Raw genomic sequence first — 18,385 nt, 5'->3', positions numbered from 1 at the left:
GAACCTGAATAGTCCAAGGAGCCTCCAAAAAATGTACAGAACACAGGAAAAACCCACAGTCTCTCTGTGGAACGTCCAATCATTTGCTTCTGTTTCCCCTCAGGAGAGGGTAACCCACGCCACCACTTCAAAATCCCAATTTATCCCCTCTTTCAAGAATCAGTTTAGTTAGAAGCAGACCTCTTTCTTAGTACTGCTAGAGAGATCTCACAATAAAGTCCTCATCTGTCAGTGCTGCAGAAATTAAATAGTAAACCTGCATTATCCATTAAGAGGTTTTGAAGTCTATTTGGTTACACAATGAGAATTACTTTTACATTTCTAATTAGGCAGCTATTAACTAACATACAGGGAAATCACACTGGTATATGAAGTCTTGCTATCAGCACAATCTTATTAAAAGGAGAGCTTAAGATTTTACTGAGAACAACAAATTAATCATGATAATGTGTTTTTAAATCATCAAATGCAGAAGTCAAGGAGGGGCTTTTTAAAAGTTCTTTGAATCAACATATCTTCTCTGTTGATGTCAAAGTTTTAACACAGGCTTCAGTAAGAGAAAAGCTTTTACAAATTCTTCTGGCATTATTCTATATATATGAAAATCTATAGGTATACTAAATTAAGTTAAAATTAGATTATGCATAGTCATTCTTCCACTGTTACACAGGGAAAACAACTGCTCTAGTATTCAGAAGCTGCCAGAATCTTTAACCCTTTCTGAGCTAACATAGCAGAGTAGATGCTTGCTGAGGTGTAACAGTTCAGAGACCTTCACCAACTGCAAGGAGACCTCAAACACTTCCTTATCTTTCTGTGATCCCCTGCAGAAGAGATTTTCTCATACAGTTTTCCAATGTAGTGCACCACCAGAGAATTCAACTTTGACATTTTTAAATCAGCTGCATTAAACATATGTACTTTTTTTGAGCCTTTTTTCTGGTTTAGAAATGTGGCTCGATGAACTGTTGTCAGTATGGAGAGACATAAAAATTAACAGACCAAAGGAGTACGTTAGTGGTGCTTTTGGAATAGCACTTGAGGGTAGTAATATGTGACTGTGCCATCAAAGAAAGCAGCCATAATTTACAGGCTCACCCAGGGACTTAATCCTTCCTGATTTTGGGGTCCTTTACTATCTGTAGGAGGCTGCCATATTTTATTTTGCCAGCTAGTAACACAAACTACATGGATTTGGAGTCAAACTGTGAAAGTTTTAACCAAATGCAGACTAGATGACTAAATGCAGGAAGATGATTTATAACAGAAAATAACAGAAGATTATGTTTTTGTAACTCCAGAAAGCACAAACCTGAATTTCCCACATGCTATTAAAAACTCTCTGCTGCCATGACTATTCCATTTAGATCACACAAAACAGCTTGAATGCCATAATGAATTTGGCTTCTAGTAGACTGTTCTGCAGCCTTGGTCTCAATGTGTGCCCTGAGGAAGATACCTGGCAAAGAGCTGCTGGTGGCCTTCACTGGTTCTTCACAGCCACAATGATGACGTGAGATGATGGAGATCTTCAGCCTGCTATTCCTCCCGGCAACTCAGACTAACAGCATTTTTGGCAAAGGCATCCTTCACACACTCATGTTGGAGCACAATGAATTTGTTCAAAACAAAACCAGTTTGTTCTAGCTAATTAAGAGTATTCCTGCCCTTGCCTTATACTGGGAGATGGAGATGTCGTTACTATTTTAGCAGCATCCAATCATAATGCTCCAAGAACTAATGTGCAAACACTCATTACACAGCACTGGCTCTTTCCATCCCAACAAACTGTTTCTCTCAAAGAAGTACCTTTAAATATATATGTATTTTTATATTTTTGCTGCTTCAAACTGAACAGGACAGGACTGAGATGGCCGCTAAACAGGTGGTCAAGGCAATCCCATGTATTTTCTTGCAGAAAGAAGTTAATTTGCTTGTTCAGTCAGGCATGTGCTGGAGAATGGTACCCAACTCACAGCAGAATTATCAAGCAATCTTGATCCATGATGTAGTTCTTAGCCACTAAAAGTTAATCACAAATAATATCAGTAAAATAGTTGTTTCTGAATTTAAAAAAAAAAAAAACAGCCCTGCCAGGAATTGCATCATTTCTGCTCTTCTGTACAAAGTGATCTCAACGTCTATGAGTAATCTTCATTAACGTTCTGAGAGATTAATATTTTATCATTATCAATGTAAGTTCAAACAAGCACTTTAGGACAGGCTATGGCCCTCTAATTAGCACTACTAAAGTATTCCTGGTCCTTCAGAGTTGAGAAGAGCTCCAGGCCAATACAGAAGAGAGATGATGCCAGTTCATGAGAACTTACAGTTTAACAATTCCAACCTCAGAGGTAATTTTATCACCACATGTACTTGATAAAAGATAGCTGCTTACTGATACAGTCAAGTTCTGTGTTACAATTTCATTTAGCTTTTCAGTTGCAAAGGCAGTTTCATGGGCAAAGCTCAGCTGCAGACCACCACAGCTTTGTTTCTTTGTATCATATCTAATTGAGAAGGTTTCCAAGGATAATCGTTGTTGTGAAATGTATTGATTTGCTTCTGAGAAACTTAAAAATGCTTGAGGAATTGCAATTGGGAGTTCCCCCCAAAGGATCTGTCTTTGAAATAACAGTAGTGATGTATTACTTTTCTCTTGTGGGCTACAAAACTTAATTAAAATTCAAATGTTGTATTTGGAAACAATACTGTGGTACCCAAATGGATTAGCTTTAAAGGGCCTTTTCAAGTGGATGCACTCAAGGAATCTGCACAGCATGCCTCAATTCAGCCTGCACTAAAACTATTTGTTGATTGTTTAGTCCAACTATAGCCAAGGTGTCATTTTAGGGGAATTTCTGCTGCTACATATATTAACAGGCTTGACTTTTATTTTAATGAATTGCCAGGTCCCTACAAAATCCATCGCAGTGCAATTTTCATCACCTTACTACCTAGAAAAGGCAAAGATTCTTCCTGGGTATTTACTATGATACATTTACACTTCTCTCTCCACTTACCCATTGCAATGCCTGAGGTAGAAGCAGGAGAGGCAGCTGTCTACCTCTGCTGATAACTTGGTTTCCTCCCGCTTGCGTTCTCACCTCAGCAATTTGTGGCACACATCAAATTACACCAGCAGGGAAATTTCAGCTTCAAAGTGCTTCAAATTTACAGAGTACAAACATCCATTAACTACTCATTACTTAAATGGTAATTGCTGTCCATTTGCATGCACAGTAGTCACAGTCTAGAGGCAGGATACGTGTGTGCGTGGGGACCTGCTCTGCGGCCATCTCACAAGCAGGGTCAATGGGAGGTTCCCTGCAGCAAGTGCCAACACAACTGGGCACCATAATAAGAACTGTGTTGTTATAGGCTAAATAAGCTGCTCTGCTGCTTGATCCTGTGGGTTACGAGGTAATTAGCTACTGAATAACTGAAATCAATGGATGTTTTTGCAGAATCACCCAAATAAGCAGAAGCTTGGCACACAGAAGAGAGAAACAGTCCCACTGCTACACAATCATGTTTGTTAATTCCTAGTTTAATTCCACCAACTTCAATAGCTTTACAGCAGGAGGAAAAAACCCACATCCTAGGGTTACTAGTAAACCTTGTCAAACTACCCTGCAATTTAAAAGCTAAAATGAAGTACTGCTCTTCCTTCTTCGACACCTTCACTTAAAAGCCCTCCTCACTTCCAGGACTGCATACACTGCCACTTTTGAACAGTTTATGGAATCTCACTGTCACCAAACTCCTAAAATTTCCTTAGAAATCATGTCACTTGGTGATTTCCTGTCCTGGTAAACCCCAAATCCTTCCCACTTCTCCATCAAGCCGAATCTATAATCAAGTAAATATTTTAAAAGTTTTCTTCTAAACCCTTAGTCTTTTACACATACCCTTGCAAAAAGCCTTCCCAGCTCCCTCTGCATGTCATCTATCCCATCCTCTCATCTCCTGATACACCACTAAGTTGCATTTCTACTTGCAGCCATCCTTAAACGACCTTGGAAACACTAAATCCCATTGCCCCACAGCAGTAAGTACATTCCACTGTTTCTTCAAATTTTTCAGGTTCAAATATTTGCGGTCCACAAAATAAACCTTGTTTCATGATAGTTCTGCTCCTCCCAGTGCAGGCTGTGGAAACCACGCACACTACTAAGGATTGAACTGAAGCCCAAAGCAGGACTTAATAGTACTCTACCTCAGAGGGGATCAACATCATTCAAAACACTTGTGTATCACTAAAGCAACATGGTAGGTATCAAAGTATTCTTCACAGACTACATCTGTTCCTGAGTTACCTAGTCCAGGCTAGTATTTCTAAAATATACTCCACAAAAACAAAAGTTAACTCAAAAAGATGTACCAAAATGGCACCGTACCTCGTACATAACAACGCAAGACTCATCAAACTGAAGCGGAACCATTCTTTTCAACAACAGCATACACTCAAGTAACAGACATTCAATCTATCAGACAGGAAAGACAGAGTGAAGCAACAATGTAAATTATATCCACTGAAAATGCAACAAACAACTCTGTTGAAGGCTTGGTGGAAAAACCTGCACCAGAAGGGTGTAACTAGCAGCTCTATTTAAATCCCCCAAGGAAGGTGTTAAATGCACTGAGTTTGCAGAGAATCAACAAGGGAGACATTAAATTCTTTCATTAGGAAGAATTTATCGGAGTTCATGACAAAGACATGCAAGCACTGATGGGAAAAGTAGCTCTAAACAAAGTGTAACTATATAGGAGACCAAACTCTGTCTGGGGAAGAACAATTATCTGAGGGAACCCATTTCTTCCCCAGCCCATTTCTCTTAAACAGGAAAGCCCATATGCTTATGGATTCACAGATGGAGTGAGGAAAGCGAGTCTCACTGCTCACAGTCAAGTGCACTAATGGAGAACAGTAATTTTAAGATGGGATCAGGCAAAAAAGACACTGCCTGAAGGAGGGATGAAGCAGTTCTCCATTCAATGAGACACACGTGATGAGAGGCAGAGGGCAAGTCCACTATTTGAAAATGAAGCCATGATTACTACCACCTCTGAATTTATCCTACAGCTTTGAAGTCGGTGACCCAGGGCAGCACCTCTCCAGGGCTGCGCAGCCTCAGCTGCACTGGCAGCGTTCTCAGGAAGAAAGTTGGCAGTGCCCCGCTCAGCCCCTGCTTACCCGCTGCAGGGTGGCTCCTTCCCCCCAGCAGTGCCGCAGGCTCCAGGCTCTGCACCTTCTGTCTTCCCTGGTGGGCTATTTCTTATTTTGCTATCCACTAGCATTTGCAGAAGGAACCCAACTCATTCAGAAAAAGTCTTATTTTGAATAAGCTGTTAACAAGCTGCATACAGAAAAACATCATAAGAAAGAACAAAAAGCAAAAAACTATATATATTCCAAATAAAAATTAGGTTCTGAATACATCTCTCCCTCTAGGCAATTATATGGGTAAATTAGGTACTGAACAAATGAAGTAGTTATTATAAGTCTGTTCTTGCAATATAATTTTTCCAGAAACAGTAAATTACTTTGAGTATTTATCATAATCTGTTATCTGTGGAAAAATCTGAAAACTAAATAAATTTATGGAAATGCGTTTACCTAATAATATTTACCAAATTATATTTCCCTCTGCTGCTTGTGGCAAACTCAGTCACAGAAACTAAGGACAGGTTTGCCTTATTGATACAGCTCTCTGCCTGTGTATTTTAAACACCTTAGAGCACAGTACCATCTGTGTGTATTCTACTAATGAGCTACTTCTTAGACTGAGGAAGGCCAGCCAGCCAACACGGATTACTCAGATGGCGACTGCCTAATTTTTAAGCAATTAATGAGCTCCTCTCTCTCTCTCCCCACAGAAGCTTCCTCTGGTTAATTCTCCTGGCATATTATAGCATATCCTATTCTAAAGAAAGTTTCTCAAAGAAAATAAAAAAAGAGGAACACGACACAGCCCAGTGCAATTCCTTAGAGCAGAGCCCAAACCCCGCGTGTGGGACACAAGGCTGAGAAGTCCCTGCTGAGACCACCTCGAGCAGGGGCTGCACCGCTGCTTCCCAACGCAGCTGGGATGGGGAACAGAATCCTGCAAAGGGAGTAGCTCAGCCCTCTCCCCTGCTCTAGACTGTTTGGGGCACTAAGATATCTTTAATAACATCTCAAAGGACAGACTGGAAGAGCCAGTATCACGCTTACAGAAGACCTTTGATGGTTTTATTCCCTCTCACCTCCCAGTCATTTGGAAAAATCTGACACTGACCATCACCAAATGCACACAGCTCCGCAGCTGGGGATCACCAGCCATGGATGCTCCATGCTCAAGAGTCACTGAACATTAAAGCAAGATGACTGACTGCTCCCATCTCATCCCTTACCTGACTGATGTGATTTTAAAAGGTGAGCCTTAAGGGGCTATTAGATTATGCAAAAATAGAATTCCCTCTTCTGCCACTAGAAAATATTTCTTAATAACCTAAACAAAGTTTAAGGAGATCAAAATTACCTTTTACAGCTCCCTGTTGGAAAGCACCGTAGTAAAGCATAGAATGAGTATTAAATTATCTCAGTAATTACAATTGATAAGGCACAACTTTCATGTGCACAATAAAACCATTAAAGAAGATCTGATTTTTACAAGTATATTACACATCATGATTCCGAAAGGGCAACTCCACATGCAGGAAAGAACGTGCTTGTCTTGCACAAACCTGAAACACATGCCAATCGTAACAGTGAAACTATTGAAGGAGAGCTTTTACCCAGTAGCCCCCAGCAAAAAAACCCACTTGCCTCCCTTGAGGATGCTCACATTTACACACCAATAAGAGACTTAACGTAACGTTTCAACTGGGTTTGACATTACCAAGCCATTCTACAACCACATTGTGGAATTTGTATTTTTTAAGTTCTCATGACCAAGGTACCCAGCATTTCACTTCAGGGAGGGAAGGAAATTGTTCCAAAAGACAACAACTAATTACTATAGCACATCAAGGGTCTTCCTCTACAAGATGAAGCAAGTTGGTGACACATTCTGCAAGAGACTTCATACAAGAGCATGCTGGACAACCAACTGTTCACATGGGATCCAAGTCCTTCGGAGAAAGCCATCAATTACAGCTCTTTATGAAGGACAGCAAATGGAACAGTTTACTTGCAGTTATTTCTAAAACAGGATTTAATAAAGATTCTTTCTTTATCAGTTGAGCTTTACACTTTCCCTGTGTAAGGTCCGTAACAGTTGCAGCCAGGCATCCCAGCTGGCTGGATTTAGGTTTCATCTCTCACACACTAAGTCAGAAGCGTGTTTTGCAGTTGGAACAAAACCATTTGCAATAAACACTGAATGGCAAAGAGCAAATTTAATCACCCAATCCAGATGAAAAAATCATAATGCTGTAAATAATATGATGTAAAGTCACGGTGAATAGGAATTATGTTGACCTACATCAGAAGTCAGCCAAAAAGCTTCAGCTTTCAATCTGCTCCAATAAAGCTGAGACACTTCACTCCTAAGTGCAGTTTCCACTGTAGTCCCCTGATTTGCCTGAAATTACAGATGTCATTTTGAATGGAAATATTACATCCAAAATGTCATTAGTAATATACATCCTAATTTCTTTCCTTATTTTGGTTGTCTAAAACCACACCACTATTCACACCTCTCTGGTTTTATACAATGGGACAAGATTTTCAAGGTCACATCAAAAATAAGTAATAGATACAAGGGCTCAAATCTACAATAATTATTTTCTTGGCTTGAGTTTCAAATTTGCTTTTCTAAACGACAAGTACCAGAACAAACAGGTTTCAGAAATACTTTTAAATTGGTTTATTTTCTCAACAAAACATGCTCTGCAATAAGAGCCTGCAACTAGAGAGGAAGATGCAGGTCCAGAAGGTAGTATCCCTTCACCAGGGAGGTATGCCAGAGAGCACTGCTGATGGCCCCACATCCACCTCCAACCTGGGAGTCAAGGAAGCCTGGGGGATGACCTGGCTCCACTGAAGTGCTCTCAGTTTTCAGATGTCCTCTACAGGCAACCCAAGAAATTTGACATAGCCAACTGCTTCCCAGCAGGGAATCCCAGAAACAGTAGAGTCCTGACCACTGTGTGTTCAAAGTCTTCCAGCTTCTTCATCTGACATCCGTATCAAGGACCTCAGAAGTCCTAGCGTTCAGCTGCAGCTCTTGAATGCCCAGAGACACAGAGCCTGGGAATAACCCTGCCTTTGATTCATGTTTCAGCAGTTTTCCACTGCTGATTAAATGTATCCATCTCAGGGAATAAATATACTGTTCAAAATCAAATTGTGGCACTGAAAAAGAAATTCTGATGAGCCCTATTCTGTAGAATGCAATTATATTTCTGCATTTTACCATTAGCTCAAAGACATCAAAATTATTATATCTCACACTACTCTTCCCCTTCCAGGCCCACCCACATACACATTTTGCTGAACAAGTAAGACAGCAAAAGCATGCATGAAGTAGCTCTGCACGTTGATCCAAATAACCTTAGGATCACAGAGTGATCCTAAAAAACATAATGCTTAAATCCAAGAACAAATAATTCCTGTTTCCTGTGAAAAATCAGATCTGCTATATTAACATCAATTCTAACTTCAACATACCAGACAAAATCCATTAACTCTCAAATAATAAAAAATAAATTTAAAAAAATCTGTGTAACAACTTTGCACTCATATTTTATATGTATTTGTACAGTGGGATGAAAGGACCAGCATTTCTTTAAAAGAACACGAACATCTGGTTAGACTACACACTGAGGTGTCCTTGGATAAAGCTGTTTTAAGCTATTCACACATGGTGATCTTCAAGGTCTTTTCCAACCTAGATGATTCTGTGATTCTGCGATGACAGAACTCCAGTTCCTGGTGTTGCTAAAATTCTAAAGGCAGCTATTTGGTAAGGACAGATGGAGCCCAGAGTGGCTCAAACGCAGCTGACTGCCTGCAGAGTCACTGCAGTTTATGATCAACAGAGGAGTAAGTATATACACAGGTTTCTATAAACTTGGTTACCCAAGAGACTCGATTGGCATCTCCAAGGCTCATGGTCCCTCAGGTATTTCATATGCCATTTTACAGTCTTAAGTGTTTTTTTCCCCTCCTGTGTCCCCCACTATACACTGGGAGGACAGCTTGTTGCCAATACACACAACAGACTTGTAACATTCAAAGGCAAAAGCTCTTAGCCTCAAACTAGTGCACAAAAGCTGATATGGCAGAACCTCTCTCCTTCTCTTCCTCCTCCATTTCTAGCAGGCACATCTTACTGTCTTCTACTGAAAAATAACAGAAATTACAAACACTTTTGCCTAGCACAGGTATCCAAGGATGTAAAAGCACATTCTACACACACACTTATTTAGCCTCAAAACTTCTCTAGGAAACAGTACTGGTTTCCTCGTCCTTGCCATTAGCAACACAACAGAACAAAGGGAAACATTTTATTTATCTGTTATTCCCCCACATCACCTTCAGTATGCTGGGCAACCTTAACATCACTTTGTCTCCAGATGATTTTTCTACCATCTGTAAAATGGGAATAACTATGACGCAAACATTAGAGACAAAAAGCACTTGATAAATATCGTGGTATCAGATGTTTACTGAAAACACCAAATAGTCCCATGAGACTTTAAAAAAAAAAAAAAAAAAAAACCAACCCTGCCAAGGTAACAAAGCACAATTAGAATACTGAAAGTCAAAAAAATAATACTAGCATCGTGTTTCAAGGCCTCCACTACACAGCCCTAACAAACATTTAAACTGTACACATGGTTACTAGATGCCTAAACAGCAGTCTGTCCCTCAGACACAGCAAGAGTGACATACTAAATATTGTACTTCAAACATCAGAAAGGACTTTGGGAACTTCAGGCTTTCCCCTTTGCCCTGTTTCAGGCCTGTTCACTGAAAGAGGAGCTGAATCCCACAGAGGCTTGCTCTGACACTTCCCCCCCCTGATGCCTCCTGTCCCAGAGGGGCTGGTAGGTCAGGTTAGCAGTCAGGGTCTGATGCAGGTTCCTATGCCTCCCACTTCATTACAGCAACAGGAATGAGACAGCCAGATACAAAAGACTCATGCCAGGTACTGCTATTGCCTCCAGTTTCTTTATTAAAACCCACTGAACAACGCTTACCACTGCCTGGATCAAACAGTCTCCTACTTACTCAATTACTATTTCATTTCCCATCTGGAATAACGGCTGCAAAAAGGCCTTTTTAAAGCAATATTGATCCCTCAAAGATGCAAACCAACTGCACCTGTCTTACACTGAAGTGTCAAAATACCTTCCTCAAAAAAAAAAAAAAAAGACTGGGAGTGAGTTTCCATAGGTCATATGCAGCACAACAGAGCTACAGTTTCATGAATCCCAAAGATGGTTTAAACCAAGCTAACAGAAATACCCTCACACTGCCTCTGTTCCTGCCTCAAACAAGGAACCACACGGGAAGGGCAAGAGAAAAGGAACTGATGGCAGAGGCTGGCAGGCATGGGCAGCCTGGTTACCATGTCTCGGAAAAAGTGCTCAGGTCAGAAGCTTAACTTTAATCTAAGTCTCTGTCTTCAGCAGCAGAGCACTGTGTGTTTTCGTATCAGTATCTATTATAAGTACTAATCATGCTTCTTGTAGGAAAGAATCAATCGGATTTGAAAGAGTTAGAGATTAATAAAGTGATAAAATGTACACTCTGGAGGTGACACTGGAGCTCAAATCAATTTTGCTTTCAGCTCATAGACAGGCAATCATTTCTACTTTAGCGAGTTGTAACAGTACCACAACAATCTCATGCAGGTCTATATACTAACGTTTGCACATGCACTGCACTAAAAAGAATTCCTTCCTTCTTCACAGGTCAACAACTTGAAATACTTAACTCTGCACCTCCTGAAAAGGGAAACCTCTGATATTTGCTTTATTATTTGTAAAACCAACTTCTCCAAACTTAAATGCCAAAAAATAACTGAAAATGCATCTTAATTCTTCTTTCTCTTGCTGTTTCCCATAGTGATCACAACATCTCCAACCTCACAATTTTACTGCTTGCCACTTTCACAGCTACATTCATGGCAAAAACAAGTAAATAAGTAAAAAAGACGTTTCTGATACAATGTGTCACAGTGACTAACAATTTGAAATGCACTTCAAATAACAAGTGAGGCTCTGAAAGTAAAGTAGAAAAAGTTCTTTAAATTCAGTGGACAGAGATATGAGAATGCATATTAATATTCATATCTAGCTCAATTTAAGGAGTCTTACATTCCTTTAAATATATACATCAGTCTATAAAACCTGCCTTAAACGTGTATTCAGGTTACGAAAACCCAAGCACACTTCAGGACTGTTCTTGGTCAGGAGTTGACCCAAAGCTAAGCCATTACATCACAGATTCCCTATAGCTCCTGTAGGTCCATATGCCCCTACGTTACCTCTGAGCCTCTGCGCCCCCAACAGATGTCCCAAAGTGAGCAGACATTCATCTCCAGGACTCGTGAACATGCTGAGCTTGAAGACTGTGTCCTGGGTAAGTTTGCAGCTGTATTATTTATACTTTCATTTGAACATTACGTAAGACAGACCTTCCAAAAATATTTCCATGAACAAGATGAAAAACAAAACACGCCAGCACAACTTCCCCTGTCCCTCAGGACAGTTTCAGAGCAAGGACATGAACCTAGGACACACACCCTCAAAGTGACCATACTAGAAATACTGAAATGAAGATCAGTCTTAGAAATTTCTGTCTAGGATCTTAAAGAAAACAAAGCAAAGACACTTTTTCCATTTAAAAAGGCCCCATTTGGGGGAGGAAAAAAAAAAGTGTTATCCAGTTAAAGGCATACAGTCAGATTTCTCAGTCATAATGGTATGTCTACTAGAGGTTCAGACATTATTAATAAACTCTTACATGCTGCAGCTGGATGTAGAACAGATATCCAAACAGCTGACATGATGTCCATTGCAAAAGTGGAAGATTATAGATTTTTAACTGAGGAAATTACATTTCTTTCATGCATTGCTTATTTCCCCCTATCCCTAAAGATCCTACCTTTGTGATTTACTGCAGTTTGGAACGATTTAATTGTGTTCATTTATTTTATTCAGATACAGCTGCGGTTTCCCTTTTGGGAAAGGAGTCTAGCTTTAATATTTAAGTATCAACTCAATATTTTAATTGTTTTAATTATACATGAACTCATTTTAAACGAGTGTAATAGGTAAAAATTCGAGTGTTTAAATAAGTTCAATATTTAAACCCTGTCAGGTTGAGGTCACTAAAAAAACCCCAAACCTCTAGCAGATTATTTCCTTTCTTGTTCTTCTCTATGCATCTCCCTTCCTCCCCACCAGCAAACAAAATGTCTAAATGCTGCCAGCTGGCTCCCAGATAGGTCTGTCTAACTGCAGTGCCACTTTCTGTCTAGAGGAGAGGGAACTGAGGCTGAGAGTCTGGTAACGAGGTGCACAGACTACCGGTGCTTCACAGCTTACTTGCTGATAGTCCCCCAAGACCTGACTGAGCGCAGGAGCCTGGCTCCTTGCTTCCCGCTGATCCAAACTGAACAGATGGAGAGCAGCCGTGAACCTGTGAGCAGGCACTAGCGTATGCAAGAGGGACTGTACATTCCTGCACTGATGACAGCTTAGAACAATGGTGATTCCAACTTTTTTTGTTTGCTGGAGCTGTGAATAACAACATCTTCTGGGAACAGTAAGAGATGCACTGATCAGTGTTGCCAAGCTCCCATTTCCTCTATGTCTGCACATTATTTGCAGGAAACAAAAGCTGAAAGCCTCTTTTGCATCACCCATATCTCAGAAATTGTGAGGGCTCGTAGCCATGAGTTTTACATCTCTTCAGGCGCAAACAAAAAGCAAGTGGCAACTGTGAGTGCTCATCCTGCAGCTCCTCCGGGGGCCCACTCCAGCAGGAGCAACAGACTTTTAAGAGTGAGGATCCTCTAGGATATCCCACTCCAGGCACAAATCCATGCATCACCTCTGAAGTACAAACACCTCCGCTTCCATGTATGTCATGGTTTCCATGGCCAAAGTGATAAGGCAACAATACAGAAGATGGAGCTTCACAGAAGGGAACAGAGGGAAATCCTAGGCTAGAGCAGTGACAACTAGAAGGAAAATGAAGGTTTCCTGAAACATCTAGAGCAGATCACAGGAAGTTGTTGCACAACATTTAAAAGGCACCAAATAAAACCAATCGTTTTTAATGATTGTGTTAAAGCACTACATCCCAACCACTGCTGCATCAATGAGAGAATTTAAGACAATTTGGCTATGCCCATACACAGCAAGGTATGCCACTAAGTCAAACCCTTTCTCTCCCAAGCCAGCTGGATGCAGGTGGAGGGGGAATCAGAGATGCACTTGCTCCTCTGGCATATGACTGCCTTTTGGGTGGTCCGAAGATAAAGAGGAGGAGAAGGAAAGCCAGAATCCCAGAGCACATCCATTTGACACACACAGAGGAGAAGACATAAAACTCTGGCTCTGTAGCTTGGAGGACATACCAGTGCCAGGCCTGAGCCAGTTAAGCCCTGTTAACCTGCAGAAAGACTACTACCAGCTCTGCAGCCAGCAACCTCATAGAAACCTTGGGGATGTCTGCCCATGCTCCTCCACACAAGGTTGGTATGCCCTCTGGAGCTCCAGCATGCTGAGATAGCGTATTTCAGCTCAGCAAATAAATACAGCAACAATAAATGGCATCAATTATTCACTAATGAAATTATGTCTAGTAAGTCAAACAGAAACTATAATCTGAAAAATCTTTTGCTTAAAAAATGCAATGATTGTTTAATTGGGTTTATATTCCCTGCTATGATTATTCAAAGTACTATATACAAAGGGGTTGGGAAAAGAAGTCACTTAATCAGATGAAAAGGATATCACCTAGCAGCTCCTACATCCTCAATTTATTTGTATAACCTCCACCTGTAAAATACCCTTTCTAGGATATTGCTAAGGCTGCAGTCCCAGCATTAGCTATTTGCTCAGTTTTACTTCTTAAAGAAGCCAAAAAGGATGACCTGCAGCTTTCAAAAAACCTTCTTAATATTAGGAAATGCCTGTGAAACTTAAGTCAACATTACATTCACACAGATGCTTGAGGCAAACTGTTCCCACCACAAACAGCAATCATTACTCTGTAGACATGACAGATTTCTTCTGGAGCATCTGGAAGTTGCTGCCTGTAAAGAAGAATCTGACTAGCATAATTAAATTAGCTCACCCATTTTAATTATTTTGGCACCACATCTCAAGCGAGCAGCAGCCAAACAAATTTGTCTTACTACAAGTTTCTGTGTCATTTTTGCAGCATTGCAAGATACTCTAAAACCTATCTGTAGCCCTCACATGCATTCCTGTTTGTCTTCTCCAAATGGAAATATGGACACCTGGATCTGTAACAAAGGGCAAGTAAAGGACATGAGACAAATCTCTTTCAGATCTGTTTTGTTCTTTCCTCCCACGAGGACTGTTTCTTCAGCAAACTTTAATTCTGTGCTTGCAACTGGAGCATCATTTCATCACTTTGCTTGACATCTTATATCCTCCACTCCTGACCTCCCTTTAATGACTCTTGCCTATTGTCCAGTCCCTATATACTGTCTGCATTTGCTGTCTGGAGTTCTCGTCCTCAACTTTCTCCCCTTGGGTTTTCATTCCTTGGCTTTGAAAGAATATTTCCCTACCAGTCTCTGAAGATCTGTTCTCTTTAATAATAATGCCCTTCTGGACATTCTGCCCCTCTTGACTGCCTCAGTTTTAGTGATGCCTTTGCATTACCTGAAGACAACACCACATCTTCTCATTGCTCCAGCCCAAATCCTCTTCAACTCAGCTCTCTTTAGATTCTCCCTACCCCTTAAACAAGATATATTCTATTATGTGATATTACATACACGCTAGTCAACTTCCTAATTACTCTTGTACTTAACACTAATCACAATTCTGGCCATTCACACAATAGTTCTATGTATTACTTGGAAAAATGCCAGTCTACATAAGTCAGCAAAGACACCAATACCCTGATTTTGCTGGTTTATTGCCCTAGTAGCCCAAATCTGTCTTCATCATCGGTGTCAGCACTTTCCATGCACTGCTTCACACAGCTCTACATAACTGTCTGCACAATTTCCCTTCCCTTTTTAAGGATGCTCACTAGCTTAGACGTCTCCATACCAATAGCCAGCTAGACCAAAGACTTCGACATCCATCCAGAACACTGCTGCAGAGATCCTGTCCACAGAGTGTCATTTGGGCACCCCAACCACTCCCCTCTGCACCAGCTCTCATCTGCAGCTAGAACAGTCTTCCTGCTTCCAGACATCCTACTGTTTACACTGCAGTGCAGCTGCCCACAATAACCATTAAATTACCTTCCCCTTCCCACTTTCCTTTATCAAGACATCAGTAAAGAAAGAAAAAAAAAAAGACCCTGAGCTCCAGTACCAACACACTACTGTCACCCTATCAAGCAACGTGGTCTCATTGCTTCTTCATGCATTTGCCTGGCTGCATCCATCCACTATCTCTGATCTTCTACTTAAACAATAGAAATAGTTAAAAGTTCAGAAGCCTCGAGAGCATCTGTCCCTTCACAACATACAACATTTAGCAAAGGCCCAAGCAATCAAATAACAGTCCTTCATATCTAAAGACCTCTTTCAGAAAGGGAGTCAAATTATCAATTTTGCTCCAAGTGCTGAAATCACAGAAACAGAAAATGTATTTCACACACAATGTAGTGGAAAAAGCAAAAACCAGAAATCAATAGTTTGCTCCACACAGCAACCTAAAAGTCAGCATGTATGACAGAATGAATATTGAAGGTGAAAACCAACTACATGATCACATACTTACAAAGAAGGTATAATTTTACTTTCTGTGCATTTTTCCCCTTCGTCTTATACTCAACATATACCAACTCAATCAAATGAAAAGAAAAAGAACCAGCTATTCACTAGTGGGTTATATTTAGCAATAGGCAGTCTAACATATTAAGGCATTTTTCCCACCAGTACTCAACCTGAATTGATACTGTCAACAGCTGCCAATAACACAAGACATTCTGCAGAGTCAAAGAAAGCCGGTTTTTAAAAAAAAATATATATATAATTAAAGGTAAACTACCAGCTGAATGATGCTATAACCACAGTCATGTTACTTCTACAGGTGTGTACTTCTGATAAAGGAAATGCAAAGGCCCTTCCTTGCAGCCAGGTGGTGTTGCCTGGCATCAGTGAATCAAGGCTGCTCAATGATACAGATTATGGATCTCATAGGGGTTCCCATCCAGGCCAGTAATAGCAGTTTTGAAATACAGGAACACCATTGCCCTTAGCAGAGTTTAGATCAAGCTCCACTGTAGCCAAATCCCAATACACCCATGACTGCTCTCACAGGGCAAACAGGACTCAGGGCACAATAACCACAACAAAGGCTGCAGACTACTTTGATTTAGCAACATCCATTTATACTTTCTAGCCCAGCAGGAAGAATTCAGTTCAGCATCTGGTGGTTCCCAAAGTAACACTTCCTAGCCTGAGATGTGACATTGAATTCTTTATAATAGACGGACCAATAACTTTTCTCCTCCATTCTCAAGAAATGCAGAAATTAAACTTAAAACTGGCCACACCAACTAAAGTCAGTAATTTCAGTTTGTACCTGCACTGCTAAAAGTGTTGGCTGAAGACATTGAGGACAGTAAGATCAATGGAAGCCCTCACATTTATATGTATAGCACACAACTAGTGGGAAAAAATGAGTAAGTTAACATGCAAGTTTAAAAGTACATTTATCCTGCATCAGGTACCTGCCCACATACACAAGGCTCTAGCAGACTAACAGCACTATGCAACACTGCAGCTAACCTACCTGTCTGCCCAAAGTCCTTCCAAACTCCCAGCTTACTTGAGAAAGGCAAGCAGTCTCATGAAGTCATTCCCTTCAAGGGGGGAGAGCTGCATGGACTAGAAGTCACTTCAGGCTCTAATATAGATGAAACATTATCCAGATAAACTGTCTATCTGGAAGGAGATACTCTAACACTTCTTTAAAGTGTGCTTTTATTATTAGTGAGTTTCAAAAGCAGGTGTAAACATAAACCAACTCCCACTCCCTTCCACTGTCAGAATAATCAGGGATTATCTACCCAGAAAAGCTCTTCCCAGTTAACCCTACATATGATCACACATATGGCTGGCATGACTTTTTGGAAGATGCCCTCTCTTACAAAAAAAATAAAAACATCCAAACTTAAAAGTCACCACAAACCACAATCACGGTTAAGAAAATCCCTTAGTATGAGTAAAAGACGGGATGTTAAAACAATGCCAAAGTCATTATTACCTTTGTGGGTTTTCAACCAGATCAACCTTTCAACCTTTTTTCTTTTCTTTTTTTTTTTTTTCTTTTTTAAGAAAACATAAGGACACTTTCAAATAGCTTAAAGTCACATCAACAGAACATTATGAAGAGAAAATTCATCCTGTAACATCTGGTAAGCAAACCATCTTGGTTACGACTTTTTTTTTTCAGAAGAGAACAAGAAGTATATATGCAAAACAAAAAGCAGCCGTTTAAAATGCTTGATTGCATGAGCACTAGGTCCAGATTCAAAAGTAAAAATATTTTTCTGTGACTTACCAGAATTTCTCTTTGACACGAGCTTCAAATTCATGCTGACTACAGTACAGATCACAAGAACCAAGAGAACAAGAGGCTTCATCTTTCACTTTCTGTGACAGCTGAAATGCAAACATAGTATGAAGTCTGAATCACAGCTCTTCACTACAACAAAGCAGCAGCTACAGTTAAACATTTCTCAAAGAACTATTACAGGGCAATGGCTTAATCTAGTGACTTATGGATTTATTTTTATGCAGAGGTACGAAAACATAATGGTTCAAAGTAACCGTCTATGAATAATTTATTAGTATCACACAAAAGGTTTGGGCTTTTTTAAATGACACTTTGAAAATATTATTTTCCTTAAAAACACACAAGACAACTGTTTATTTGAAACACTATGGGCAGATTTCTGTATGTTATTTAAGGGGGAGACCCTGATGGTAATGATTAGTTTTGTCTCATACAAACAGGCCACATGCTTAAGAAAACTTCACATTGTTCAGGAAAAGAGAGAGTAGGCTGTTCATGCAATTTCTTGTAGCAACTTTATTGTCACACTGGTGACCTTATAAAAGCTCCTACAATGAATTAATGCTATTCCAGAGATTTCTGCTATAAAATGCAGTAGAGACAGGTTAACAGAATTCAGAAATCAATGATTGCAGGTCTTGCG

General features: G+C 40.2%; 1 protein-coding gene across 2 annotated transcripts in view; it reads right to left on the bottom strand.

The window, feature by feature from the left end:
- IL1RAPL2 (interleukin 1 receptor accessory protein like 2) overlaps positions 1 to 18,385 on the bottom strand; it is a 393,067-nt gene that overhangs the window by 362,927 nt on the left and 11,755 nt on the right. For both annotated transcript variants that reach the window (XM_074882430.1, XM_074882431.1), the window contains exon 2: positions 17,728 to 17,828. In XM_074882430.1, coding sequence (XP_074738531.1) covers positions 17,728 to 17,809 — 82 coding nt within the window. In that variant the 5' untranslated portion in view covers positions 17,810 to 17,828. The remainder of the gene's footprint in view (positions 1 to 17,727; positions 17,829 to 18,385) is intronic.

This window comes from Strix uralensis, chromosome 13 (genome assembly GCF_047716275.1).
Source record: "Strix uralensis isolate ZFMK-TIS-50842 chromosome 13, bStrUra1, whole genome shotgun sequence".
In the NCBI taxonomy this organism is placed as follows: Eukaryota; Metazoa; Chordata; class Aves; order Strigiformes; family Strigidae; genus Strix; species Strix uralensis.
Note: the sequence above shows the minus strand (reverse complement) of the source record. Positions and strands in the feature narration are given on the sequence as shown.